Source organism: Aquarana catesbeiana, linkage group LG01 (assembly GCF_042186555.1).
Source record: "Aquarana catesbeiana isolate 2022-GZ linkage group LG01, ASM4218655v1, whole genome shotgun sequence".
NCBI lineage: Eukaryota > Metazoa > Chordata > Amphibia > Anura > Ranidae > Aquarana > Aquarana catesbeiana.
The window spans coordinates 151401963-151425851 of record NC_133324.1 but is presented as its reverse complement, the minus strand read 5'-3'; the positions used below and the strand labels follow the sequence as shown (position 1 = coordinate 151425851).

The window sequence follows — 23889 nt, the reverse complement described above, 5'->3', positions numbered from 1 at the left end:
TTTGTGGCCATGTTTTGTTTCTTTCAATGCATTTTAATTTATTTGGGGTATTTCTAACAATTTAGATTTGCTAAAAAAAAAAAGCTACAAACCTGTACAATTGCAACTGAGCAAATTAAAGAAAAAAAATGAGCAGAGGATATCTTCAGTGAAAGTCAAAGTGAACAGTAAATTTAGTTATAGGCAGCTTAAGTTACCTTCACCCACTTCAAACTTCCAAACCTCCTTGTTGGTCTGCGAGGCTACTCAACTCATATAGAGAAAGTCAGAAATGGCCAATTATTGCAACCGTCTAGATCTTGGAAAATACTCATTGTTATGACTTGTGATTTGTACTGATGGTAATATCTTCTGGATTTTGTTCATATTATTTCTCGATGATTTCAACATCCCTGTTAACAATAACACTCCTGCTACTTTTAAATTTCTCAGTCTAACCTCCTCTTTTAATCTGAAGCAATGGGTACATGCTTCTACTCACTCTGACGGCAACACCCTTGACCTTGTTTTCTCCTACCTATGCACTCTTTGCAATCTCTCTCAACAATCCTTTCCCTCTCTCTGATCACAACCTTATTAGTGTCACTCTCTCCCTGTCTTCTAGCTCCTCTCCCTCCAACTGCCTAACAGTTACCCCCAGAAACCTTTGTTACTTCAACCCTTCTTTTCTATGCTATTGACCACATCTATGACAAACTCCTGTTCTCCCCCAACCTAGCCACTTCTGTCTACAATAGTTCACTGTTATTCTCCCTAGACACACTTGCCCCCTCATTACACATAGATTCCGCACACGCGCACTTGAGCACCTGTGACATAAGACTAATGCCTAGTACACACTTACAGTTTTTTTACGTTCAACCCAGTGGGTTGAACAAAAAAACCTCACAGCTCCGGTTGGAGCCACTGTACTAACGATCTGACATTGGTACAGCAATCTCCCCCCACTGAGCTTTTGTGTTCTGATGGGGTGACGCCCCCCAGAACACCCCGATCAACATTCTCCATCCTTGACTGAGAGCGCTGATTTGGTGCCAGTCAGCTGCTGGTTTTCCACCATGCTCATCCAACACAAGCCGGCTTCTGTTGGACAGGGTGCCATACACATGGCTGAATGTTAGCCAGTCATTATTGAACAAGCCAATGTCACCCGACATTCGGCCCATGTGTACAGGGCTTAAGTCTCAGAAAGATTTCAACCAATAAAAATCTGCCCTCCAAAAATACAATCTCTGCCTCCATGATGGCAACCAGACCTATTTTATCACTGCCATTAACACCTTCTCATCCAGTCCCTGTCAACTCTTCTCCACCTTCAACTCTCTACTTCGTTCTCCACTGTCTCCACCCGCTACCTCCCATGAGATTCCCAATCACTTCAAAAATAATATTGATACAATTCGTGATGAGATCTCTGCTGTACAGATATCTCCCCCTCTTATCACTCCATGTCCACAGGTACACTCATTACTTCCCTTATTCAACTCAGCTACTATAGAAAAGGTTGCTAAACGTTTTCTAACACCCACCTAATCACCTGCCCCTAAATTCTGTTACCTTGCAAATGCTATGATGTCCATCTCGCTCTATTCTGCACTCTCTAACTCACATCTTCAATCTCTCCTCTCCTCCTCTGGCATCTTCCATAACTCTCTGGTGCTTCAGAATTTCATCGGTTTTGGTAGATGGTATAAATGGCAATGTTTTGAATAGTGATTAGTAATAACGTTTTTTACATTTTTATCACCATGCACTTTTATGGTTCTGTCCTTGTAGAACTGACACTGCTGACACTACAAAACCATCATGTGTGTGCTATTACTTTGATCAAGGTGAACTTGGGTGAACAACTTTCACCCAAGATTTACAAATCTTTACAATTGAATCTTAGGTGAGAAATATATGAATTTGGGCAAAAGGTTATGTGAATCTTGCCTGAAATCATTGATAAATAGACCAAAGCCTTGCTTTTTGTTGTACTGTGAGGGGATTGAGGTGCGGGATTTGCTTTTTCTGTAACATGACAAACTCTCTTAATAAAAGCATTTCTGAATAGTTTAGACTAATGTGTGATTAAAACAAGGGCAACCTTAACTTCTCAACTGCAATTGACATGATTTTCTCTATGCAACAGTAACATGGAAAAGTGACAACAGAAAAAAGACAGAATGGTCCATCGATTCTGCCCGTTTTTACATATTTTTGTTTTCGTGTTTGTCCCAAGCATATTTGAATCCATTTACTTTTGACTGCCTCTGCTGGAAGTGTATTCCAAGCATCAACTTCCCTTTCAGTAAAATAATATTGTTGTTAATTTAGAACTTTCCTCCAGTTAGTTTGAGGTCATGTCCCTGTGTCCTTGATTTTGGTTTCATATTAAAAAAACTGCCCTCCTGAACCTTGCTCACCCCCTTGATGTATTTAAAAAATGAGTGTTCCTTTAAGACACCCAAATGACTCACATCCCTTTCTTTCCTTTTTCTGCTGTTCATTATTTGCTTTGTTGAAAACCTCAAAGACCAGTTCAAATGTATTTCTGACTAAGGCACCAGCAGATGACACGTTCAGTTTTATCAAAGAAAGCATCCCCAACATTCCTGTCTATGTACATGCCCCCCTAAGGGGATACGAAATGGGAAACACATATGTTCAGAGAACTAAATGGTGCTTGCCTCCCTTCCCTCTCCCTTTAGGATTTCTTTATGATTAACTTTAAAACTGTCAAACATTACCATTTCTAGGTAATATGCAAATTATATAAATGAATATTTTAGTACAGTAAGCTGCTAAGAATGCTTCAGACAAGTATGAAGAACAACTAACTAGTTAAATTGTATTTCTCTCACACTTTCTAATTATTAAAAGTACATATTTATATTTATTATTATAATTATTATTTATTATATTTATTATTAAAAGTACAGTTATTGGAAAAGCATTTTTAGTTTTATGCTTTGGAAAGAGTGTTAAAGTAATAGAACCCTTCAATACTCTATCCAGTTAGGCAGCTTTTGTTGCCATCTGGGTCATCACTATGGAGGATCACTTTCTCTTTTTGTCCTAGTAAACATTGCACCGGACAGAAAGTAAATGTAAATCCGAAATTTCCAAAAATCTCCAAAACAGGGAATGAGAGGAAATCGTCCAAGGGGACATAAGCCTGGCACACACTATTAGTATTTTTATTTTGTTCAACCCAGTGGGTTAGTGCAGTGATCTCTCCCGCTGAGCTGTTGTGTTCTGACAGGGGGACGCCTGACAGGTTTTCCAGCATGCTCGTGTGACTGAAGCCAGCCGGCTTCTGTCAGACAGACCTACATACACACAGGCCGAATGTCGGGCCATTTTATTTTTTAACCGACCAATGTCTCTCAGCATTCGGCCCATGTGTACCAGGCTTAAGAGGGAAAATGTCCTCACATTGAAGACATTTCTTCTTGCATCCTCTTGTGTCTCCAGAATGAAAAGTGAACAGAAATCTCCCCAATGCGACAAAGATAGCAAACAAAATCCATACAAAGGTATTAACCCTTCCATAATCTATCCAAAACGAAATAATACGTTTTACCTGCAGATACACTTTAACAGCAAGAGACCCAACCGACAAAATATAAATTAGAACACAGCACAATATATTTTTGATATTTTTCTGCTACAGGTTTTTAGAGACCCGCAGTGCAGATCAGTCAGAAACTAGCATGCCAAGTTCTTTGCTATCTCTTTCTATGACTATTATCCAATTTACAGAGTTTCACCAGCATTTGCTACATCTGTGTCATCTTAATCAAAAAAGTTTTCAGTGCAGAGCCATAAGAGAAATGTAAATAACAATGTGCACATGATTGGAAAACAAAGCATTCAGCATAATGTTCAGGTAAATGTAATACTGATTGGTTCCAGTTTTGTACTTAAGAAAATTGCTGTATAAAGAGGGAGAAAAGCGAGATCACAGCTGTTCTCCGCTTGGGTAATGATTTCCAATTCTGAAATACAGTGAGAAACAGAATAGCACTATCTTCTAAAAAGATAGTGAGCATCATAGCAAGACAGCCAACAGTAGTACTTCTTTGGAATTAGTTCATTTTCTTTTAGATTTTTCCTAAGGCAAATATAATGAAGACTTTTCATATTCACAATCTCCCAGTCTTTTCTAGAAAGAAAATTTCATTTACTGTAATCTGTTCTCCTGCTGTAATATCTTTCCTTTTTCTCAGTAGAGTTCTTGGTTTTAAAAGAACACAAATATGTTTGTTTTCCTGTAAGCCATTGTTCTCATCCATTCTTTTGCTCAATGTTTTCACAGGCTGCTCAGAACCACTTGGAATGAAATCAGGACATATACAGGATTACCAAGTCACAGCCTCCAGCGTTTTCCGAACACTAAACATGGACATGTTCACTTGGGAGCCCAGGAAAGCCCGGTTAGACAAGCAAGGCAAGGTGAATGCCTGGACATCTGGAAGAAGTGATCAGTCACAGTGGCTTCAGGTAATTGGCACCTCTTCAGGTTAAAGTTGAACTCCAAGCAGAAAAAAAATACCAATTAGTTAATGTTCAATGCAAAAACAAATAATTTTTAAATGCTACTACAATGTGTACTGAAAGTATCCGAATTCGACTTTTTCCTAGCCTCCTGTAATCCCCTGTGCAATAGCACTACACCTGGGTTATAAAGACAGTACGAGGGGCTAATTAGTTGTGCTGTAGTGCATATGAGCTTGCAAAGAACATTTTGACAGGAGAGAGGAATGAGAACAGAGGAATACTAACCATTTCGGCTCTGATTTGCCCTGTCTAATTGATAATAACTGTAATTACTTAAAGGGGATGTAAACCTTTGTGGTTTTTCACCTCAATGCATTCTATGCATTGAGGTGAAAAACCTCTTGCTGTGCAGCAGCCCCCCAGTGCCCCCTTTTACTTACCTGAACCCTCTTTTTCTCGCGCCGGGGATGAGCACACCACCTCTAGCCGATGTCTCTTGTCCTGATTGGCTAGATTGATAGCAGCGCAGCCATTTGCTCCCGCTGCTGTCAATCAAATACAATGACGTGGGCATCGGGGGGCAGGGCCGAGTCCTGCATTTCGTGTCTATGGACGCTGAATGCTGGACTCAGGAGCACGACGCAAGGTAAACCCCTCAGCTTCTCCTAGGGGGTTATCTGATGCAGAGAGGAGCCGCGAGAGCCGCCGGGGGACCCCAGAAGAGGATGCTCGGGCCCACTCTGTGCAAAACGAGCTGCACAGTGGAGGTAAGTATGACATGTTTGTTATTTGAAAAAAATAAAACAATCCTTTACAATCACTTTAAGATAACATAGTAATACATACATTTTTTGTTAGAAAAAAAATGGACATTCTTTTGTCAATAATGTCTTGCAAAAAACAGTTTTTTTCTTTTAGTTTTTTTTTTTTTTTTTTTTTACCAGTGTTGGTTTAAAAATGGTAGTTTTACTGTAACTAAGAAGTTGTTTCTTCTGTAACTTCATGCTTTTAAAGAGGCACAAAACGTATATTTGCAGTTCAAAGTATGGAAAAATCTTGCAACGTTTCTTTAACTGATGTCATATGAATGCCATAATAATGAAATATATAAAATACAAAGAAACAATAGATTGTTTTTATTGTCTTCACACAATGACACATGCATTTTACAATCACACGTGTCATTTTACAGTGAAGACGGCTGCATTTTAACCAAGCAATTCCTGAATGTCATTTATTCATACAGGCAACAATGGGGAAGGGGGTATGTTTGTGTGTGTGTGTGTGGGGGGGGGGGGGGGATAGAGGTCAGTGGGAAATAAGCTGGACATAAAAGATGCATCCTAAAAAAAATGTGTTAATCTTTTTTTTATGATTTATTTTTTTATATCAAATTTTTAAAGAAGTTAATGTTGTACCATCACTTTCCAAACATGAGAAGGGGGCAGGTCTGGGACTGTACTGTATTGTTTAACCACAGAGGAGAAAAGTCAAATCACCCAACTGGCTCTGCTGTTTGCTAGGGCTATGTATATCTTAGAATTGCATGTACAGAAATTCACTCCTTCATAGGTAAACAGGTAAAATAGCTTTAAAGAATATATAAACCCAACATTTCATATTCCTGATATGTGCCTGCTGTACCATATACTTGTATGAAAAAATCTCCTGTTCTATTTTTATTACTTCCTTTGTGTGAAATCCCTGGTGTTCCTGCCAGTTCCTCTGCTTTCCTTTTTTAAAATTGACCATGCTAAGCAGAAAAACACACTGTGGTCAGTTCTCCAGTTGTGCCGGGACCTCTGCCTGCTCTCCTTCAAAAATTGAACTTGTCCTGACACCCCCCTTCCCCACAAAGCCCTTCACTGGGAAGATCAGTGTACTGCTGTTTCTGCTCCCGTAGCTCTAAGGCTCCATTCACACCTAGGTGATTTAAATCACAGCAAAACGTGGGACGTGTTTGCAGTGACATTACTTCTTAATGGCACCCCAATTGCACTGCAATTGTAGCAAAATCGTAGGCAGAATTGGGGGCCAATTCCGCCCACAATTCAAATCACCTAGGTGTGAATGGAGCCTTATGCAGCTGAGAAAACTTATAAATAAGAGAAAATAGGTACAGGCAGTCCCTGGGTTACAAACAAGATAGGGTGTGTAGGTTTCTTCATAAGTTGAATTTTTTGTAAGCCAAAACAGGTAAATTTTTAAGTGTAGCTCCAGCCAAAAAAATAATATTTTTTACGTTTTTTGAGTAGCATAGGGAAGGGTTAACACCCCTGTAACATTTGTTTTTCTGCCTGTGCCCCTGTTCAGAAGATTTCACCTCACTTTCTGTCCCTATGAGAATTTGATTTTGAACATTTTGGGTTGTTGTGGAAACAAGCCTTGGTAATCAAGCTTCAGTGGAGACACCTTTTCCCCTATGATAACTCTTAGAGGAGTACATTTCCCCTTCCTAGGGGTAGATTTCCTCTCACTTCCTGTTGTCTTCCTCCATTCGTAAGTAAGAGTCCTATGTAAATTGGATGTTTGTAACCCGGGGACCACCTGTATTTATTTTTTTTTTCATCTATACACAAATATTTTGCCTTTCATTTCTATTTTAAAATGGAATGGGTATAATTTAAAGAAAGTCTTGATGAGACAGATGGATATATAAAGAGCAATGGAATGGCTGAAATTAATTTTATGCTGTTTTAGTTTCAAATATGCACAGTTGATAAGAGTGAAAGCCCAGGCATTTGGTTTCATGTTCACGTTGAGCAGTGGTTCTCAACTCCTGACCTCAGGACCCACTAACAGGCCAGGTTTGCAAGATAACTGAAATACATCACAGGTGATATCATTTGCTGCTGATTGCAGTATTCTATTCTGCATCTCCTCAAGGTAATACTTAAAATATGGCCTGTTAGTGGGTTCTGAGGACAGGAGTTGAGAACCACTGACGTAGAGGGTGAGAGTTCAGTTTGGCTATTTCTCATCACAGTTCATGTAATCAAATACTTTTTGAATGTGTGGCCTGCACTAGAAGTAATCTAAAAAACGATTTGTCCAAGATAAGGAAAGATAAGTATTTTAGCGGTTCTTTTTATTTATCATTCTAGCAATGCTACCTAAAGTAAAATTAAATAATATTTTTTTTAATTATTGGCCACATAGAATCCTATTCCCTATTCCACAGTGCATAGCTCACTGTAAATGTGGGTACAAACACTCACATTTGTAGGTGCACAATGATGCTGGCAGCGCTGCTTCCCCAAACCTCCAGGAAAGGTGAGCATGCGCCCTGAGTTTCTCACATGCATTATTCAACCAGAATAGCACAGATGCAGGGAGGAGGAAGGAGTGGGGAGCTGAAGAGTGGCTTGTTTTGGGGCTGTGTATTTGATTGGGTGCACACAATGCCTGGTCCCAGTTGGGAGTAGGTATACAAGGAGAGCTCAATAGGCATCTGCAAGGGAAAGGAGCAACCTTGAAACTAGAAAACGGAGGACAATTTTAGTAACAGAAGCTGCATATACTGTAAGGATCTAGCACAGCATTAGAAATAACAAAAACAAAGGTTTTAATATCACTTTAAGAAACTGACTAGAAGTTTACTTTAAGAGTTTGTTTAATGACGATGAACAATGGGTAAATGTGGAAAGTAGTTAAATAGAAGAGGAGAAACGCAAAACTCAAGAAAAATCCTGGTGAGAGAGACATGATAACATTTTTGGAGGGTATGCGTGTGTCACTTTTTAAATTTTCAGCTATTTGAAGTTGACTTTTGCCTGTCCACAGGAAACTAGATTTGTTTAATTGCTTGCTAGCAGATCTCAAACTGCATACTGTTAATAAATACCTTGCAAAGGTTTAGGATTATTAGCGAGCTAAATCCAACTGTCTGTTTCCTCTTTTCTGTTAATGTAAAATGTGTTCTTCACAGAAAATGTTCCTTGAAAACTGTTGTTTTTTTTTTATAAATTATGTGAATGTACAAATTACCAGTTGTACTTTAAGAGCACTTAAACAGCAGTAGCCTACTGAGAAATGAAAAAAAAATACATGGCTTAGGTTATAGACTCAGTGGATATAGAAATAGATATCAAATTCAAACATAATATACAGTAGGACCCCTTTCACGCGGGGCCACGGCCGCGTTAGTTTTGGCGGTGCTTTTCGGCTGCTAGCAGGGTGCTTTTAACCCCAAAAAAGGGGTTAAAGACCTCAGCATTGCGGCGCTTCGGAAGCACTGCCCATTCATTGCAATAGGCAGGGGCGTTTTGGGAGTGCTATATACAGCGCTCCCAAACCACCCCAAAGATGTTGCTTGCAGGACTTTTTCTAATGTCCCACAAGCGCACTGCCCAGGTGTGAAAGCACCCATTGCAATGAATGGGAGGCAGTTTTCAGGCGCTTTACAGGTGCTATTTCTAGCGCTAAAACGCCTGAAAACTGTCTCAGTGTGAAAGGGGTCTAAATATTATTTTATGCTCTTGAACATTTGTAAGCAGTGAATTTGCATGCAGTCTATGCTATAAGCCCATCCTTAGCTTGGAGGTAAAGACACTTTAAAGCAGACCTTGCACTAAAATTGATTTAACTCTATTTATTATCATTTCACCCTCATTGCGGAGTCAATACTATTTTTTTGTCCATGTGAACTTAGTCTAACCCCTTCAATTTTTCTCTTAACCAACTTGTGGAGAAAATTAAGGAATATTTGCAGTGTCTCTTTTTTCAGTGAGCACCTCTGTAAGTGCTTGCTTTGTAATAACTTTGAGGCTCTATACTCCTCAGATGCATCTGCATATCCTCATCATTAATTTTAGGATTACATAGATGCACTATACTGGTTCCTGCTGTATAGTTTGACACCTGTTTCACACCATATATATATATATATATATATATATATATATATATATATATATATATATATATATATATATATATACTGTATGCGTGTGTATACTGCACAGCTATATAATATATGCAACTTTTCGATGTCAGTTGTTCATAACTACTTCTGAGTATGGCTGTGTTTAATAAGGACAGATAGTTATGCTTGCATAAGCCTGTTATATTTTTATAAGGCTGCAAGGGATTTATTTAAGCTCGTGATTTGTAGCTCATTTACTCTATTTTCTTGGTGTTAAAATATTCTTCAGTCTCCACTCTTCCTTTGCATTGTACATTTCCCATATGACTCTCTCTGTAACCACATAAAATGACAAAAAATGCTATATAAAGTATAGAGCTGGGATATTGTTCAGCTTGTGATGCACGGAGCAATATAAATCCTGGAGATTTACTAACATAGAAATAACATGTAGTGGAAAAGCATCCTCTAGGGAAGAATTAAGTTCCATTGTTTAATAATGATGGCTTTAGAAACTAAAGTAGTATAGTAGTGTGGTAGGATCTATACATACATAATGCTTAAATAATCTCATTGTGGCTGTTTCCATTCCTTTTCCATTTTCATGTGCTCTATTCTTTCAATGTTTTTTTTTTTTTTTAGAAACTTCCATTTTTTCTATATTCAAGAGAGTAATACAACTGTTTTTAAAGACATATCCCTGTCTCAAATAAATATAAAAACATACTTTCAAATAGTTAATATAGTATAGTATAGTAACGAATGCCTGCCTGTATTATTTTCTCTTTTATTGCAACCAGTCCTTGCTATTTTGGCTTCTATATCCTGATTCCTGATATCTGAGGCCTATAAGAATAATTTTTCTATGGAGTCTTTATTACATCCCCTGGAATATTGTGACCTGTGAATGAACTCTGAAGCTGCCTTGATACCAATATAACCCACTGTCAGTGGGCAGAATACTAATTTCAGCTGCAAATAGGAGACCACAATTATGATTGTGTTTAATAGCCAATAGTTGTACTGCCACTAAGGCAGCATGATTGAAAAGCAAACTCTCTCCAAACCTTTTTCTTTTTGGCTTTGTCAGAGTAGAGCTGGAATAGAGCCCATGTTTTGTTTCTGTTTCTGTCTGTGTCCCTGTTGTGGGGATTTTCTCTCATTTCCAGTTCCGCTGGTTGCAAAAGAAGTAGAGGAACTTCCCAATGTTGATATAGACAGAATTTCTATCCATAACCTGCTCTATTCACAAAAAGTGTTTGGCTGGAACTAGGCTTCAAACATGTCTAGTAGATAATACAGATGTGATATAAAGACATGTAACAGGATATATTTATTGTAAAATATATCAATGTAATATAAATACAATAGAAAGAAAGATCGCAGTTTAGTTTCTCATGGCTTCCTTTGAAAAAAGATTAGGCATTTTTGGGAATTATTATACAGACAAAACTAAGGTGTTTGATATGCTTGGAGTCTTCTTGACTCCTTCAGGTTGATTTACTAAAGATAAATAAACAGTTTGCTCTGCAATGGGAACTTTCCCTTAGCTTAGTGAATGTGGTGACTATTCACTTTGCATATATAACCCAATTTTGCGCAAGAAAATTTAAATCAAAACAGTATTTTTACTTGCACATGTTGGATGATGGAAGTCAGCAGAGTTTCACCTCATTTACTAAGCTAAATTAAATTCCCCTTTCAAACTGAACAGCCTATTTGTCTATAGTAAATCAACCCTCTTCTGTCTTAGGTCCTAAATATGCTGCCTTAGGACCCATTTACACCTGTTCACTGCATTAACCTCCCTAGCGGTATGATTATTTTGGATTTTAGGTGCTGAAAGCGGTACAATTATTTTGCATGGAAATTTGGCGTTCTATATTGTAGGCCTGTAATTCTTAACAATAACACACTTAAATCTGTCCAAACAAGAGTCTAGTAGACATTCCGGGTATAATGAAGTTTGAAACACAAAAACATAAATTATAATATAATAAATAAATATGAATAATTTAAAAAAATAATAATATAATAATAATAAAATAAATTTCCCCACGATTCACTATCGCTCAATTCTGCAAATGTTCTAATTTACTATCGCTGTTTTCTAGCTGGTCTAAAGCCACTTTTGACGTAAAGGGACACTTTTAGCTTGCTATGGACAATCTCCTGTTTCCAGGCAGAAAGAATGGTATATATAACATAAAACTGCATGCAGGGCATGGGCAAAAGCACTGGGAACAAAAGGGATGTGAAATAATTTCATACAGTACTGTAATCTTACAGATTACAGTACTGTATGTGTTATGGTTTGTACACTTTTTTGAATTTGCCACCTGGCTCCGCCCCCGTGCGTCGCGACGCTCGCAGTGAACGGAGCCTGGCACGGAGAGGCTTCAGAGGAGACAGAGCCCGCAGACACAGTGGGGGACATCGCAGGATCGTGGGGACAAGGTAAATAACTCTGCACCAGGATCCTGCAATGTAATCCCGAGTGTGGCTCGGGGTTACCACTAATGGGACTGAAATTTAACCCCGAGCCACACTCGGGAATACCGTTAGGGAGGTTAACATATTATGCCATGTGTTATCTTGCATTCGATTACGTTAGCCAATTAATTTGTTAGAATGCTTCAGCTTGGGCAAAAACAATGCACTATTTTTTCCAATGCAGCATACCACACTGGACGGTAATATACTGCTGTAAATTCTGCTGGGCTGCAACCCAGGTGAATTGCTTTAGTGCATTGGGGTGCCTTTAAAAATGAATGGTCCTAGTTATTGGGGAAATGGTGTCCACTGAACTTTCTTCCTTCTTCCGAACTAACCAATCTTCCATGACAAACCCGATTGCACTATGGGAAGCCCATAAGTGCCTTATTCAGGGGTTCTCATTGCTCAGGGTTCCAGATGAAAAAACAAACCACTGAACAGATCTCTTCTTTGTTGACTCAAATATGCACTCTTGAAAAGGTCCATAAACAATTCTAGTCTAAAGCGACACTTGTGGAACTCCAAGCCCTATGGGAAAAACGGAAAACCTTGCACTCGTCAAAAATGAAAGCCAAATTTATAAAACTTAGAACTCGCTTCTATGAGTGGGGCAACAAACCGGGGAAAATGCTAGCCAGGGCGCTCCGGGAAGCTAGACTTATGTCACACATAACTTATGTTGCCTCTGGGAAGGGAAAACCCACTCACCTCAGGAGGTCGCTAATCGCTTCATGGAATTTTAAAGATCCTTATACAACTCAGCTCCACATGGTCGTATCACCCTGGGTGATGGCAATCTAGAAGCGATTCGCCAGTATTTAGAGAAATCCAAGATCCCCTGACTTACTTGGGGGGAACGTCAGCTCCTTGATACCCCCTAATGGCAGAGGAATTTCTAGCAGCCATAGCCACCACAAAACCACATGGCCTTGGTGGTTTTTCTTTGCTTTACTATAAAACTTTTGCCTCGACCCTCACCCAGCCTTTTCTTCAGTTGTTTGTTGCACCGTTTGATACTCATCACTTTCTTTCGGATACCTTGCAGGTGACCATGACTGTAATCCCACAGGAGGGCAAGGATGGGACCCAATGTGCAAGTTATCACCCTATCTGATTGCTCAATGAGGACTTAAAGCTTTTCACAAAGATTCTGGGCAGTAGGCTTTGACCTTATATTTAGCTTCTGATTCAACAGGTGGGCTTCTTATCCAAAATGGAAGTGAAAGATAACACCACCAGAGCCTTAAATGTAATTCATCTGGCATACGTCACTAACACCACAACGCTTTTACAGTCTACAGCAGTGGTCATCAACCGTGTCCTAGGGGCCCACTAACAGGCCAGGTTTTATGTATTACTTTGGGGAGATGCAGACTAGAATACTGCAATTACTGAGCAGCAAATGATATCACCTGTGATGTATTTCAGTTATCTTGCAAACCTGGCCTGTTAGTGGGCACTGAGGACAGGGTTGATGACCACTGGTCTACAGTATTTGACCGGGTGGACTGGCCTTTTTTGAAAGCTGTATTTTAATATTTGGGTTTTTTTTTGCGCCCACATGTGCAGATAGATAGACAGACTTTACTCCTCTCCTTTAGCCAATAGGCAACATTGGGCAACAGAAGTAGTCAAGGGTGCCCTCTTTCCCCTCTTATTTTCATTCTTACAATGGAACCTTTTCTGTGCCATGTCAGAACAAACCCAAATATATCAGGCCTACTCACACCCAGGGGTGCACATAAAGTCACCAGGTACGCAGATGACCTGCTATTTTTTATCACCCAGCCTCTCACATCCCTTTCGGAATTGTAGAATTCTGACGTTACGGCATACTATCTAATTTCAAGATACATTTTGGCAAGCCTTAAATATTGATATTACACCAGCCGCTATTGATGTCCTGATGCTCCATTTGCTTTACATATGGCCCGGTAACATATCCACTTAACTTCCTCACTTACAGAGATTTTTTTGGCTAACTTTCCACTGCTTCTGACTATTGTACGGTGGGACCTCAGAAAGTGGTCCACCAAATGCTCTTCTTGGTTCAAGAGGAATAGTGTTCTCAAGATGAATATTCTCCTGAGGCTGCCATATTTACTGCAGACTCCCCCAATTAGAATCCCCAAGTTGTTTCTCAAATGTACAAGAGAGGTTTTCTCCACTTTTCTATCAGGCCACAAATCTCACAGGCTGACATTCGGCCTGTGTGTACGGCAGCCTGTCCATGACCGAAAAAGGCAAATAGGTCTGCAGATCAGCATCCCATCAGTGCTCTCAGCCAATGGCTGCAAGCGATGACCGGTGTGTTCTCACAGGGATGCCGTCCCCTTGTCAGAACACAAGAGCTAAGTGGGGAGATTGATGTACTTACATCAGGTAGTTAGTACCGCGTCTCCTCCAGAGCTCTTGAGTGTTTTTTTTTTCATTCAGCCAGCTGGGTTGAACAAAAAAAAACTGCTAGTGTGTTCCATTCCTAAAATTTAGGACTATGTTTGGGTTTACTGGGTCTGAATGTGCTTTTGCTACCATACTGAATGGGCGGCAGGATATGATTAAATCTGAGAATTTTTGATACAGGGGGTCCCCTACTTACAAACATCCGACTTACAAACGACTCCTACTTACAAACGGAGGGAGACAACAGGAAGTGAGAGCAAATCTACCCCTAGGAAGGGAAATTCACTCCTGTAAGAGCTATTATGGGGAAAAGGTACCTCCACTGATGCTTTATCACCAAGGCTTGTTTCCACAACAACCCAAAATTTTCAAAATCCAATTGTCATTGGGACAGAAAGGGAGGTGAAATCTTCTGAACAGGGGCACAGACAGCAAAACAAATGTTACAGGGGTGTTAACCCTTCCCTATGCTATCCAAAAAGCTTAAAAATAGTTTTTTTGGCTGGAGCTACACTTAAAAAATGTACCTGTTCCGACTTACAAACAGATTCAACTTAAGAACAAACCTACAGTCCCTAACATGTTTGTAACCCGGGGACCCCCTGTATTATGGTTTTTTAGTGGTATCTACACACACACCACATATTCCCACATGCTTACTTTGTACAGAGTTGTCCTTTAATATACACTAAAATACCCAAATGGTTGACGTGATCTTTCACACTACCTACACAATAGCTCTCATGCATAAACAATTAGATACACAAGCAGTCTTCTGGCACAAATTTGCCAGCTGATACAATGTGGAGGATTTTGGCAGCTTTTGCTGTGTTAGTACTGCATACTTCCAAGCAGAATGTAGGCAGTTTATTTCAGGATTGTTATGTCTCACCCACATGTACCTCTACTGCCAGGGCTGCACAAAGTTTTATGTGTGTCAAAATTCATCAGGAGTTATACTGGAATGGTACATTGTTGGATTCTTTATCAGTGTTCTATATGAGGGAGTGCATTTTGCACACATACTGTACCTAAGAAAATGTTTAAGATCCTATTTTCTTAGCAACTCACAATAGAAAACACCATAATCGCCTTTCCCAAATTGATTGGGAATATGTGTTTATTTGCTGTCTTCCTATAACACAGTTAAGTATTGTCTGTGATACTTGTTTTTTTGCACTAACAGTTACGTTTTCAGAACAGACTTTCAAAGTGTTCCCATCTTCTTAGTCCAAAACTGTGTCCAAATGTAATTGTAAGTACAAAAAAAAAATATCATTAACAGGTCTTGACTGTGTTGTTTCAAGTGTGCATTTATATGGCTACAATCACCTAAGGCTATCTGTTTTCATCGTTCTCTTGTAAGAAAATGGCTACCTTTTAAATTAAATGTTCAAAGAAGTCATGCTCATCTTCCCCATGTGTGATGATTCTGCTAAAAGAAACATTGGTCATACAGGCCAGTAAACACTTAAAGTGGTACTAGGAGCAAAATAAAAAATGCCATAACATTTGGGTCAGTCTGTCACTAGTATTAACACAATTGTCTTTGTTTTTCTTAGTCCCTCTTAGCTTAGTTTTTACCTGGTGGTCTTGCTGTTATTTTTCAACTTTCTTTAATAGACTAAGCTGTCCAGCAAAAGCAGAAGTTAAAGCACTAAGACAAAGCATTTAACAAATAAAACCTTTCCCAACAGGAAACAAAACTGTTTCTATGACTGCTTAAAAAGTGTTAGCTGGAGTTAGGTTGTAATATATTAGTGATGTATTAAAAATAGTTCTACATCTACTAATCCATCTAACACTACCCTCTCCAGATAGTTCTGCTGCCTAAAGATGTCTTTGTTACTCGTCCATAGATGAAGTCACCATAAGACAGGAAGAGTGATATAGGCTGGATCACCAGGTGTGAAAAAGCCTACAAACACAAAATTAATGCAGCTGTGATGTCTAAGGTTTGGTACGCTACTATATATACATTTTTGTTTTGGGGTTTAGATACACTTTTATATTAGCCTATGTTGTATTGTAAGAGCACTTTCAGAAAGTACACATGTGAGGGAAATACACCATCCATGCATCTTAGGTAGGTAATCAATTTCCCTGAAGGAATTTTGGACCCTGGGCAGCTTTAGTCTGAAAGGCAGATATCAAGAAAGGAACGCAAAAAACCTCTATCCCCATTATAATACATAAAGAGAGCATATATTAAACACACAATTTTAGTATAAAAATAGCAGGGCAGTCAATCATTTCAGCTTCCAACAGTTTTGCTTTCCATTTTCATCAGAGGCATTTATGAAGTCTTGATGCCAGAAGGGGGGTTTTGAACATTGTTGCATGATCTACTTAAAGGATTCATACATTAAATGAGATGTAAAACCCAACCAGATGACATATAGGGGGGTAATTTACTATAGCGCTGAAAAATGATCCTGCAGTCCCAGAAAATAGCACCCAAATAAGGCAAAGTAAGACTTCAACTCTCAGAAACTGAGCGGTAATGCAAATGGAAAACAGCGCTATTGTGGGCAAAAATGCCTGTCAGATCACATATGCGGGAATAGTGGAAGTCAATGGGGCTCGAACCTGCAAAATCCAAAGTTCTCAATGAAAGCTTATATGCAAGTTCTTTGCCATAAAAAGTGTATAGAGACCTGGGTCCTGCCGCAGGAGACATGTATGAAAAAATGTTTTTAAAGCAGCCGTTTTTTTGGGAGCAGTGATTTTAATAATGCTTAAAGTGAAACAATAAAAATGAAAAATTCCTTTAAATATCATGCCTGGGGGGTGTCTATAGTATGCCTGTAAAGTAGCACATCTTTCCTGTGTTTATTATTGTACCGCAGTAAAATGACATTTCTAAAGGAAAAATTTTCATTCAAAATTGTTCGCAGCTGTAATATATTGCCAGTTCCCGGCAATATAGAATTAAAATTTAAAAAAAATGGTGTAGGTTCCCCCCACCAGTCCATACCAAGCCCTTCGAGTCTGGTATGGATATTAAGGGGAACTCCACACCAAATTTTTTTTAAAAATGGCGTAGGGGTCACCCCCAAAATCCATACCAGACCTTTTAGGTCTGGTATGGATATTAAGGGGAACCCTGCGCCAAACTTAAAAAAAAAAAAAAAGGCGTCGCCCCCCAAAATCAATAGCAGACCCTCATGCAAGCACGCAAACCTGGCAGGCTGCAGGAAAAGGAGGGGGACGAGAGAGAGCGGCCCCCTTCCTCCTGAACAGTACCAGGCCACATGCCCTCAACATGCGGAGAGTGCTTTGGGGTGGAGTTCTTTGATTTTAATACTATATTGCCAGGAACCAGCAATACATTACAGCCGCAAGCAATTTTTACTTTTTTGCTTTGTCATTTTGCTGTGGTACAGTAATAAATACAGGAAAGATGCCCTACTTTACATGTTGAGGACATGTGGCCTGGTACGATTCAAGAGGAGGGGGGCCACTCTCTCATCCCCCCTCTTTTCCGTGCTTGGTTAAGGGTCTGGTATGGATTTTAGAATGACCCCCATGCCATTTTTTTTTAAATTTTGGGGCAGGGTTCCCCTTAATATCCATAGCAGACCTGAAAGGCCTGGTATTGATTTTGGGGGACCCCACGCAATTTTTTTTATGCAGGGTTCCCCTTAATATCCATACCAGACCTGAAGGGCTTGGTATGGATTTTGGGGGACTCCCACGCAAATTTTTTTTATTTTGATGCTTCCCCTTAATATTCATACCAGACCCAAAGGGCCTGGTAATGGTGAGGGGACCCCACCCCATTTTTGTAAAATTTTGGCATGGGGGAGTCCCCTCTGAATCCATACTAGACCCAGGGGGGGACACAATGCAGTTTTTTTGCTATTTTTTTTTTGTCTGGCATTTTTTTGTACTTTCAGTGGGGAGTGCACGTGCTCAGCGTCATATTGAGAGGTTGTCTTTGGGAAATAGATGTATGAGTCCTGCCAGCATTGCTGCAGAGGTTAAAGGGGTGGGGGGTCAGCCTGTCAGTGCTCAAACCATACGCTGCACGCTGTATTAAATTGGTCTGCATGGCTATTGTCCCAGAAGCAAGCCTCTTCTTAAGATGATGCACAATGAATCCCACAAACAGTTTGCTGAAGACAAGCAGACTAAGGACATGGATTACTGAACCACATCCTATGGTCTGATGAGACCAAGATAAACTTATTTGGTTCAGATGTTATCAAGCGTATGTGGTGGCAACCAGGTGAGGAGTACAAAGACAAGTGTGTCTTGCCTACAGTCAAGCATGGTGCTGGGAGTGTCATAGTCTGGGCTGCATGAGTATTGCCGGCACTGGGGAGCTACAGTTCATTGAGGAAACCATGAATGCCAACATGTACTGTGACATACTGAAGTAAAGCATGATCCCCTCACTTCTTAAACTGAGCCGTAGGGCAGTATTCCAACATGATAACGACCCCAAACACACCTTCAAGAGGACTAAAGAAGCTTAGGGTAAAGGCGATGGACTGGCCAAGCATGTCTCCAGACCTAAACCCTATTGCGCATCTGTGGGCCATCCTCAAATGGAAGGTGGAGGAGCGCAAGGTCTCTAACACCCACCAGCTCCGTGATGTCATCATGGAGGAGTGGAAGAGGACTCCAGTGGCAACCTGTGAAGCTCTGGTGAACTCTATGACTAGGGTAGGTTAAGGCAGTGCTGGAAAATAATGGTGGCCACACAAAATATTGACATTTTGGGCCCAATTTGGACATTTTCACTTATGGGTGTACTCACTTTTGTTGCCAGCAGTTTAGACATTAATGGCTGTGTGTTGAGTTATTTTGAGGGGACAGCAAATGTACACTGTTATACAAGCTATACACTCACTACTTTAGTCATTTCTTCGGTGTTGTCATATGAAAAGATATAATAAAATATTTCCAAAAATGTGAGGGGTGTACTCACTTTTGTGAGATACGGTACTTTGCTAAAGCACTATTCACTTTTTTCCTATAGTTTTAAATAACAGGAAGTGTGTGACAAGGCACTTTGTGGTAAGATCACCAAATATTTGAAAGTTTTACTTTAAAAAAGACTAAAAGTTACTTTTGGAAATAATTTAGTGTATTGAAGATTATTTGAGATTATTTTGACTAGGTTTTCTTCCACCAATACATTGTAGTTGATTGACTTCAGGAAGTTTATGTTCACCTTGCAAAGTGAATATTACTAAATAAGGCATTAGCTTGCCTGGTCTGTGTTTGGGATCTTGGTGTTACTATTTTAGTACACAATAGATGGAGCGCTGTTTTTTCATGAGCATACAGGCTTTTTTTAGAGAGAAGGTAATATAGTCTGTAAGTAATATTAAACCGTTCGATTTTTAAGTTCTTTTAGCAGCTGGTTTAATCACTTGAGCCTGCCATACATGTATCGAAAATTTGTCAGGTTCAGTAGGCTGGTTGTACAGAAGTCAATCTACCGATCAACTTCTTTACAACCAGCCTGTTGAAAAATTTCTACACGATCAATGCTGCTGGCCATATTTGGCGGTGCTGATCAGTGTATTTTGATGAGTGGAACATAATATCTCATTGAGTGATTCCCCCATCAACATTGAATATATGAATGGCAGAATTGGGTAATTTTTTTTTTTTGTTAAACCAACAGTTTGAAAGAAAAAAAATGACTAATTTATAGGCTGTCTTACTCGGTATGCAGCTTCTTTTTCTTTTAATCCCTGCCTATGTTCCTGTTTAAGCTGGTGCCATGACCATTACCCCAAGTTTCCTGTTTCAGAGTGGCTCCTTTCTTTTGCAGTATTCTGTGGAGTCACTCTTGCATGCAGTGACGGAGGTTGTGTCTCCCTATACTGCAAGCATCAATAGAAACACAGCCGTGTAGCCTGAGATGACAGGCCACTCTCTCCTCTCTCCTCCACCATTTCCTTATTCCTCCACCCTTTCCATTCTCCAGACTAATAGACTGACTTGAGAATGAACTGTTCACTCTTTCTGTGATGTACTGAGAGAGCATTGAAAGTTGTAAACTACAAGTGGTGGGGTAAGACTTTTAATACTTAGTTTAATTGGGAATGTTTATTTTATTGTGCTCAATGTGTTAAGCTAAAAAAAAAAAAAGGGTTTAATACTACTTTAACCTGTTGCTGACCAGCCGCCCCTGTTATGCGGCGGCAGGTTGGCACGGCTGCGCAATCCACCATAGGTGTACATCTGCCAACTTAAGAGCTGTGGGAGGTGCCCACTGCCCAGGGCCGATGCGTGGCCAGCGGCCGCAATGTCCGCCGGCCACCCGCGATTGCTCCACAGAGAGCCAGGACGGGGATCTGTCAATGTAAACAGATAGATCCCTGTTCTGGCAGGGGAGGAGAGAGAAATCTATTGTTCCTAGTGATCAGGAACAGTGATCTCTCGCTTCCTCCAGTCAGTCCCCCCACAGTTAGAAACACCTCCCAGGGAACACATTTAACCCCTTGATCGCCCCTAGTGTTAACCCCTTCCCTGCCAGTGACATTTACACAGTAATCAGTGCATTTTTATAGCACTGATCACTGTATAAATGTCAATGGTCCCACAAAAGTGTCAAAAGTGTCCGATCTGTCCGCCGCAATGTCACAGTCTCGCTGAAAATCACTAATCACCGACATTACCATTAAAAAAGAAAGAAAAATGCCATAAATATATCCCCTATTTTGTAGACGCTATAACTTTTGCGCAAACCAATCACTATACGCTTATTGCTTATTTTACCAAAAATATGTAGAAGAATACATATTGGTCTAAACTGATGAAGAAATTAGCTTTTTTTAAAAACAATTTGGGATATTTATTATAGCAAAAAGTAAAACTTTTTTTTTTTTTTAATTGTCTGTCTTTTTTGTTTATAGCGCAAAAAATAAAAACCTCAGAGGTGATCAAATACCACCAAAAGAAAGCTCCATTTGTGGGAAAAAAAGGACATAAATTTGGTGTGTGTTCAACGTCGCATGAACACGCAATTGTCAGTTAAATTGACTCTGTGACATATCGCAAAAAATTGCCTGGTAAGGAAGTGGGTAAATCCTTCCGGAGCTGAAGTGGTTAATGATACTGCCAATATATTTAGGATGTTGGTAATCTGCAGAAAGGCTAGTAAACAGTGACTCTGATTCTCGTTGCATCTAGTTTCATTTATTTCTAAAGCCTCGTACACATGATGGATTTTCCGATGGGAATTGTATGATGACAGGCTGTTGGCGGAAAATCCGACTGTTTGTACGCTCCATTGGACACAATTGTTGTCGGATTTTCGGCGGACAAATGTTGGATGGCAGGCTTTTAAATTTTCCACGGACAAATGTCTGTTGTCGGATCTTCCGAGCGTGTGTACACAAGTCTTATCGGACAAAAGTCCAAAGTACAAACACGCATGCTCAGAAGCAAGGACGAGTAAACTAGCGTTCGTAATGGAGAATTAACATTTGTGATGTGGCAAATTATGAAATCTCAAAATGCAACGCACATTCTCTTCTTCTTTAATGGGATAATAATGAAGCTGCTTTGCTGGTGATACTGATGGAGTTATTGCAAACAAATTTTCAAAGGCTTTTTTTTTCTAGTGATATCAAGAATAATATTATTATGCTTGTTATCTTGTTATTTTTTTTTTTGGTGCAAGTTACCACAACACCATTATCCCATTGATTTTAAGAGCGAAGATACAACTATGTTGGTGTCCCTTGTTAATTTTACATTGCATTTTTTAAAATGTAACTGCCTACACACAAACTGTCATTTGAAGTAAAACACATAGCCAATAGTCTTATTTTACACAATTTTTTTATTGTGCATTAAAAAAAGAACATTAGACATGCTATCTGCCAATAGAACTTAATCAAAAAAGTGCATTCTATGCATCCAAAAACATAGAAAATATACCAAATCAAATCATTATTCAGCCAAAAAATAAAATAAAAGCCTCATACATGTGTCCTGCTTCTTAATATAGGGGGTCAACAATACCAAGAGTTGGTGAAAGCAGGGGTCTGTCATCCGGAGATAATTCCAAAAATCATCTGGATTATTCTCCTGGAGCTCCCGCAGCAAAGGCATATGGTATAATTGGTCACGATTACCAATATTGTGGAAATACTCCTCCTCCTGTTCCTGGACTGGACTTGGGTCAAAGCAATAACTCCAAGGCCAATAATTAATAACACATTATCTCCTCCGATTCCGCAACATGGCTGGTTGAGGAACGGCCATTCAGAAACAAACTGAAAAGTGCAAAATGAAAAGCGTGAATCAACACTTACCAAACTTCTACTAACATGAAATTAGCAGAAGGAGCCCAAAGGGTGGCGCTAAAGAGCTGAAAAACCACGTAGTACGTCACTATGTTTGTGTTTGTTGGCCAACAATTCCTTGCCGTTTGTATGCAAGACAAGTTCATGGCCAACGCCCTTTGGACAAAAGTCAGCGGTTTTGTCTGTGGAAAATCTGATTGTGTGTACACGAGGCTTTAGTTTGAGCAAGCAATTGTAAGTGTGTGATCATTTTCATATGTTTATGGTTGTCTGTTTGCTTCTTTGATAAAAGTGACTCATTAGCAGTGTCTCATTGCTTATCAGATGGCTCGGTCCGAAGTTTAAATTAGACAAATTGATGCTTATTTACCAAAAAGAATAGAGGCTGCTCACTGAAGTTGGCCATACATGGATTAAAATGTGATTGTTTGTGAAAAACCTGACAGGCTAATTGTACACAAGTTGATTGACAGATAGATTTTTGTACAACCACTAGCTGAATTTTAATCCATGTGTGGGCTATCTGATTGTACAAAAATCTATCTGTCAATCAACTTGTGTACAATTAGCCTGTCGGGTTTTTCACAAACAATCAGTGCCGCCAGCTACTGTATAGATCTGTCAGCGGGATAGGGGATTTGGCACATTTTTTTCAACCTACTGGTTGAATGAAAAAAAAAAAGCATAATCTATGGCCTGCCTATTTCATCTAGCTTTATAGCAAAGGTGAATCTGTGTTCACTTTAAATGCCGAAACACGTGTAAGGGAATTGAAACAATTGATTTTTTTGTGCACCATTTTTAGTTGATTTAAGCAAACATAGCACTGCCTTATTTAGTAAGGGAACTTTCATTTTGCAATGTGAAAATATACTTTACAAAGTGAAAACTCATAAGGCCTTCAGTAATCAATCACATTGTGTCTCATAGCCAGCAGCTCTGCTGTACTGTCTAACAAAGTTAATCTAGTGCTCTGTGGATGCTTTATTACAGTATGTATTGAATATCTACTTGTAAAACACATTTTGTATAAATATATATTAACATTTTTGAAATTTAATGAAAACAACTAAAATAAGGTTGACTCAAAATCATGTTAGTTTAACATTTATTTAGAGACAGTGTGTCTTAGTTGACTTGATAAGTTAGGTTCAGTCTACCCAAACCCAAATAAATGCCAGCGGGCTTAACTTCCACCTGCTACTCATACATTTCTGGAGCCCCAGTTTTAAAGCTGAAATTCAGGCAAATTGTGACTTTTTTTTTTAAATTTTGCTTACATATTAATGGGTATTATTTACAAAGTGAAATTTCATCACATTCAGTAAGCTCTGGGGAAAATCCCCTTGCAAATTGCAACTTCCA

The 23889-nt window shown here is 39.4% G+C and overlaps 1 protein-coding gene across 1 annotated transcript in view; it reads left to right on the top strand.

The window, feature by feature from the left end:
• EDIL3 (EGF like repeats and discoidin domains 3) overlaps nucleotides 1-23889 on the top strand; it is a 1025075-nt gene that overhangs the window by 873682 nt on the left and 127504 nt on the right. Inside the window, exon 9 of the mRNA XM_073624465.1 lies at nucleotides 4304-4488. Coding sequence (XP_073480566.1) covers nucleotides 4304-4488 — 185 coding nt within the window. The remainder of the gene's footprint in view (nucleotides 1-4303; nucleotides 4489-23889) is intronic.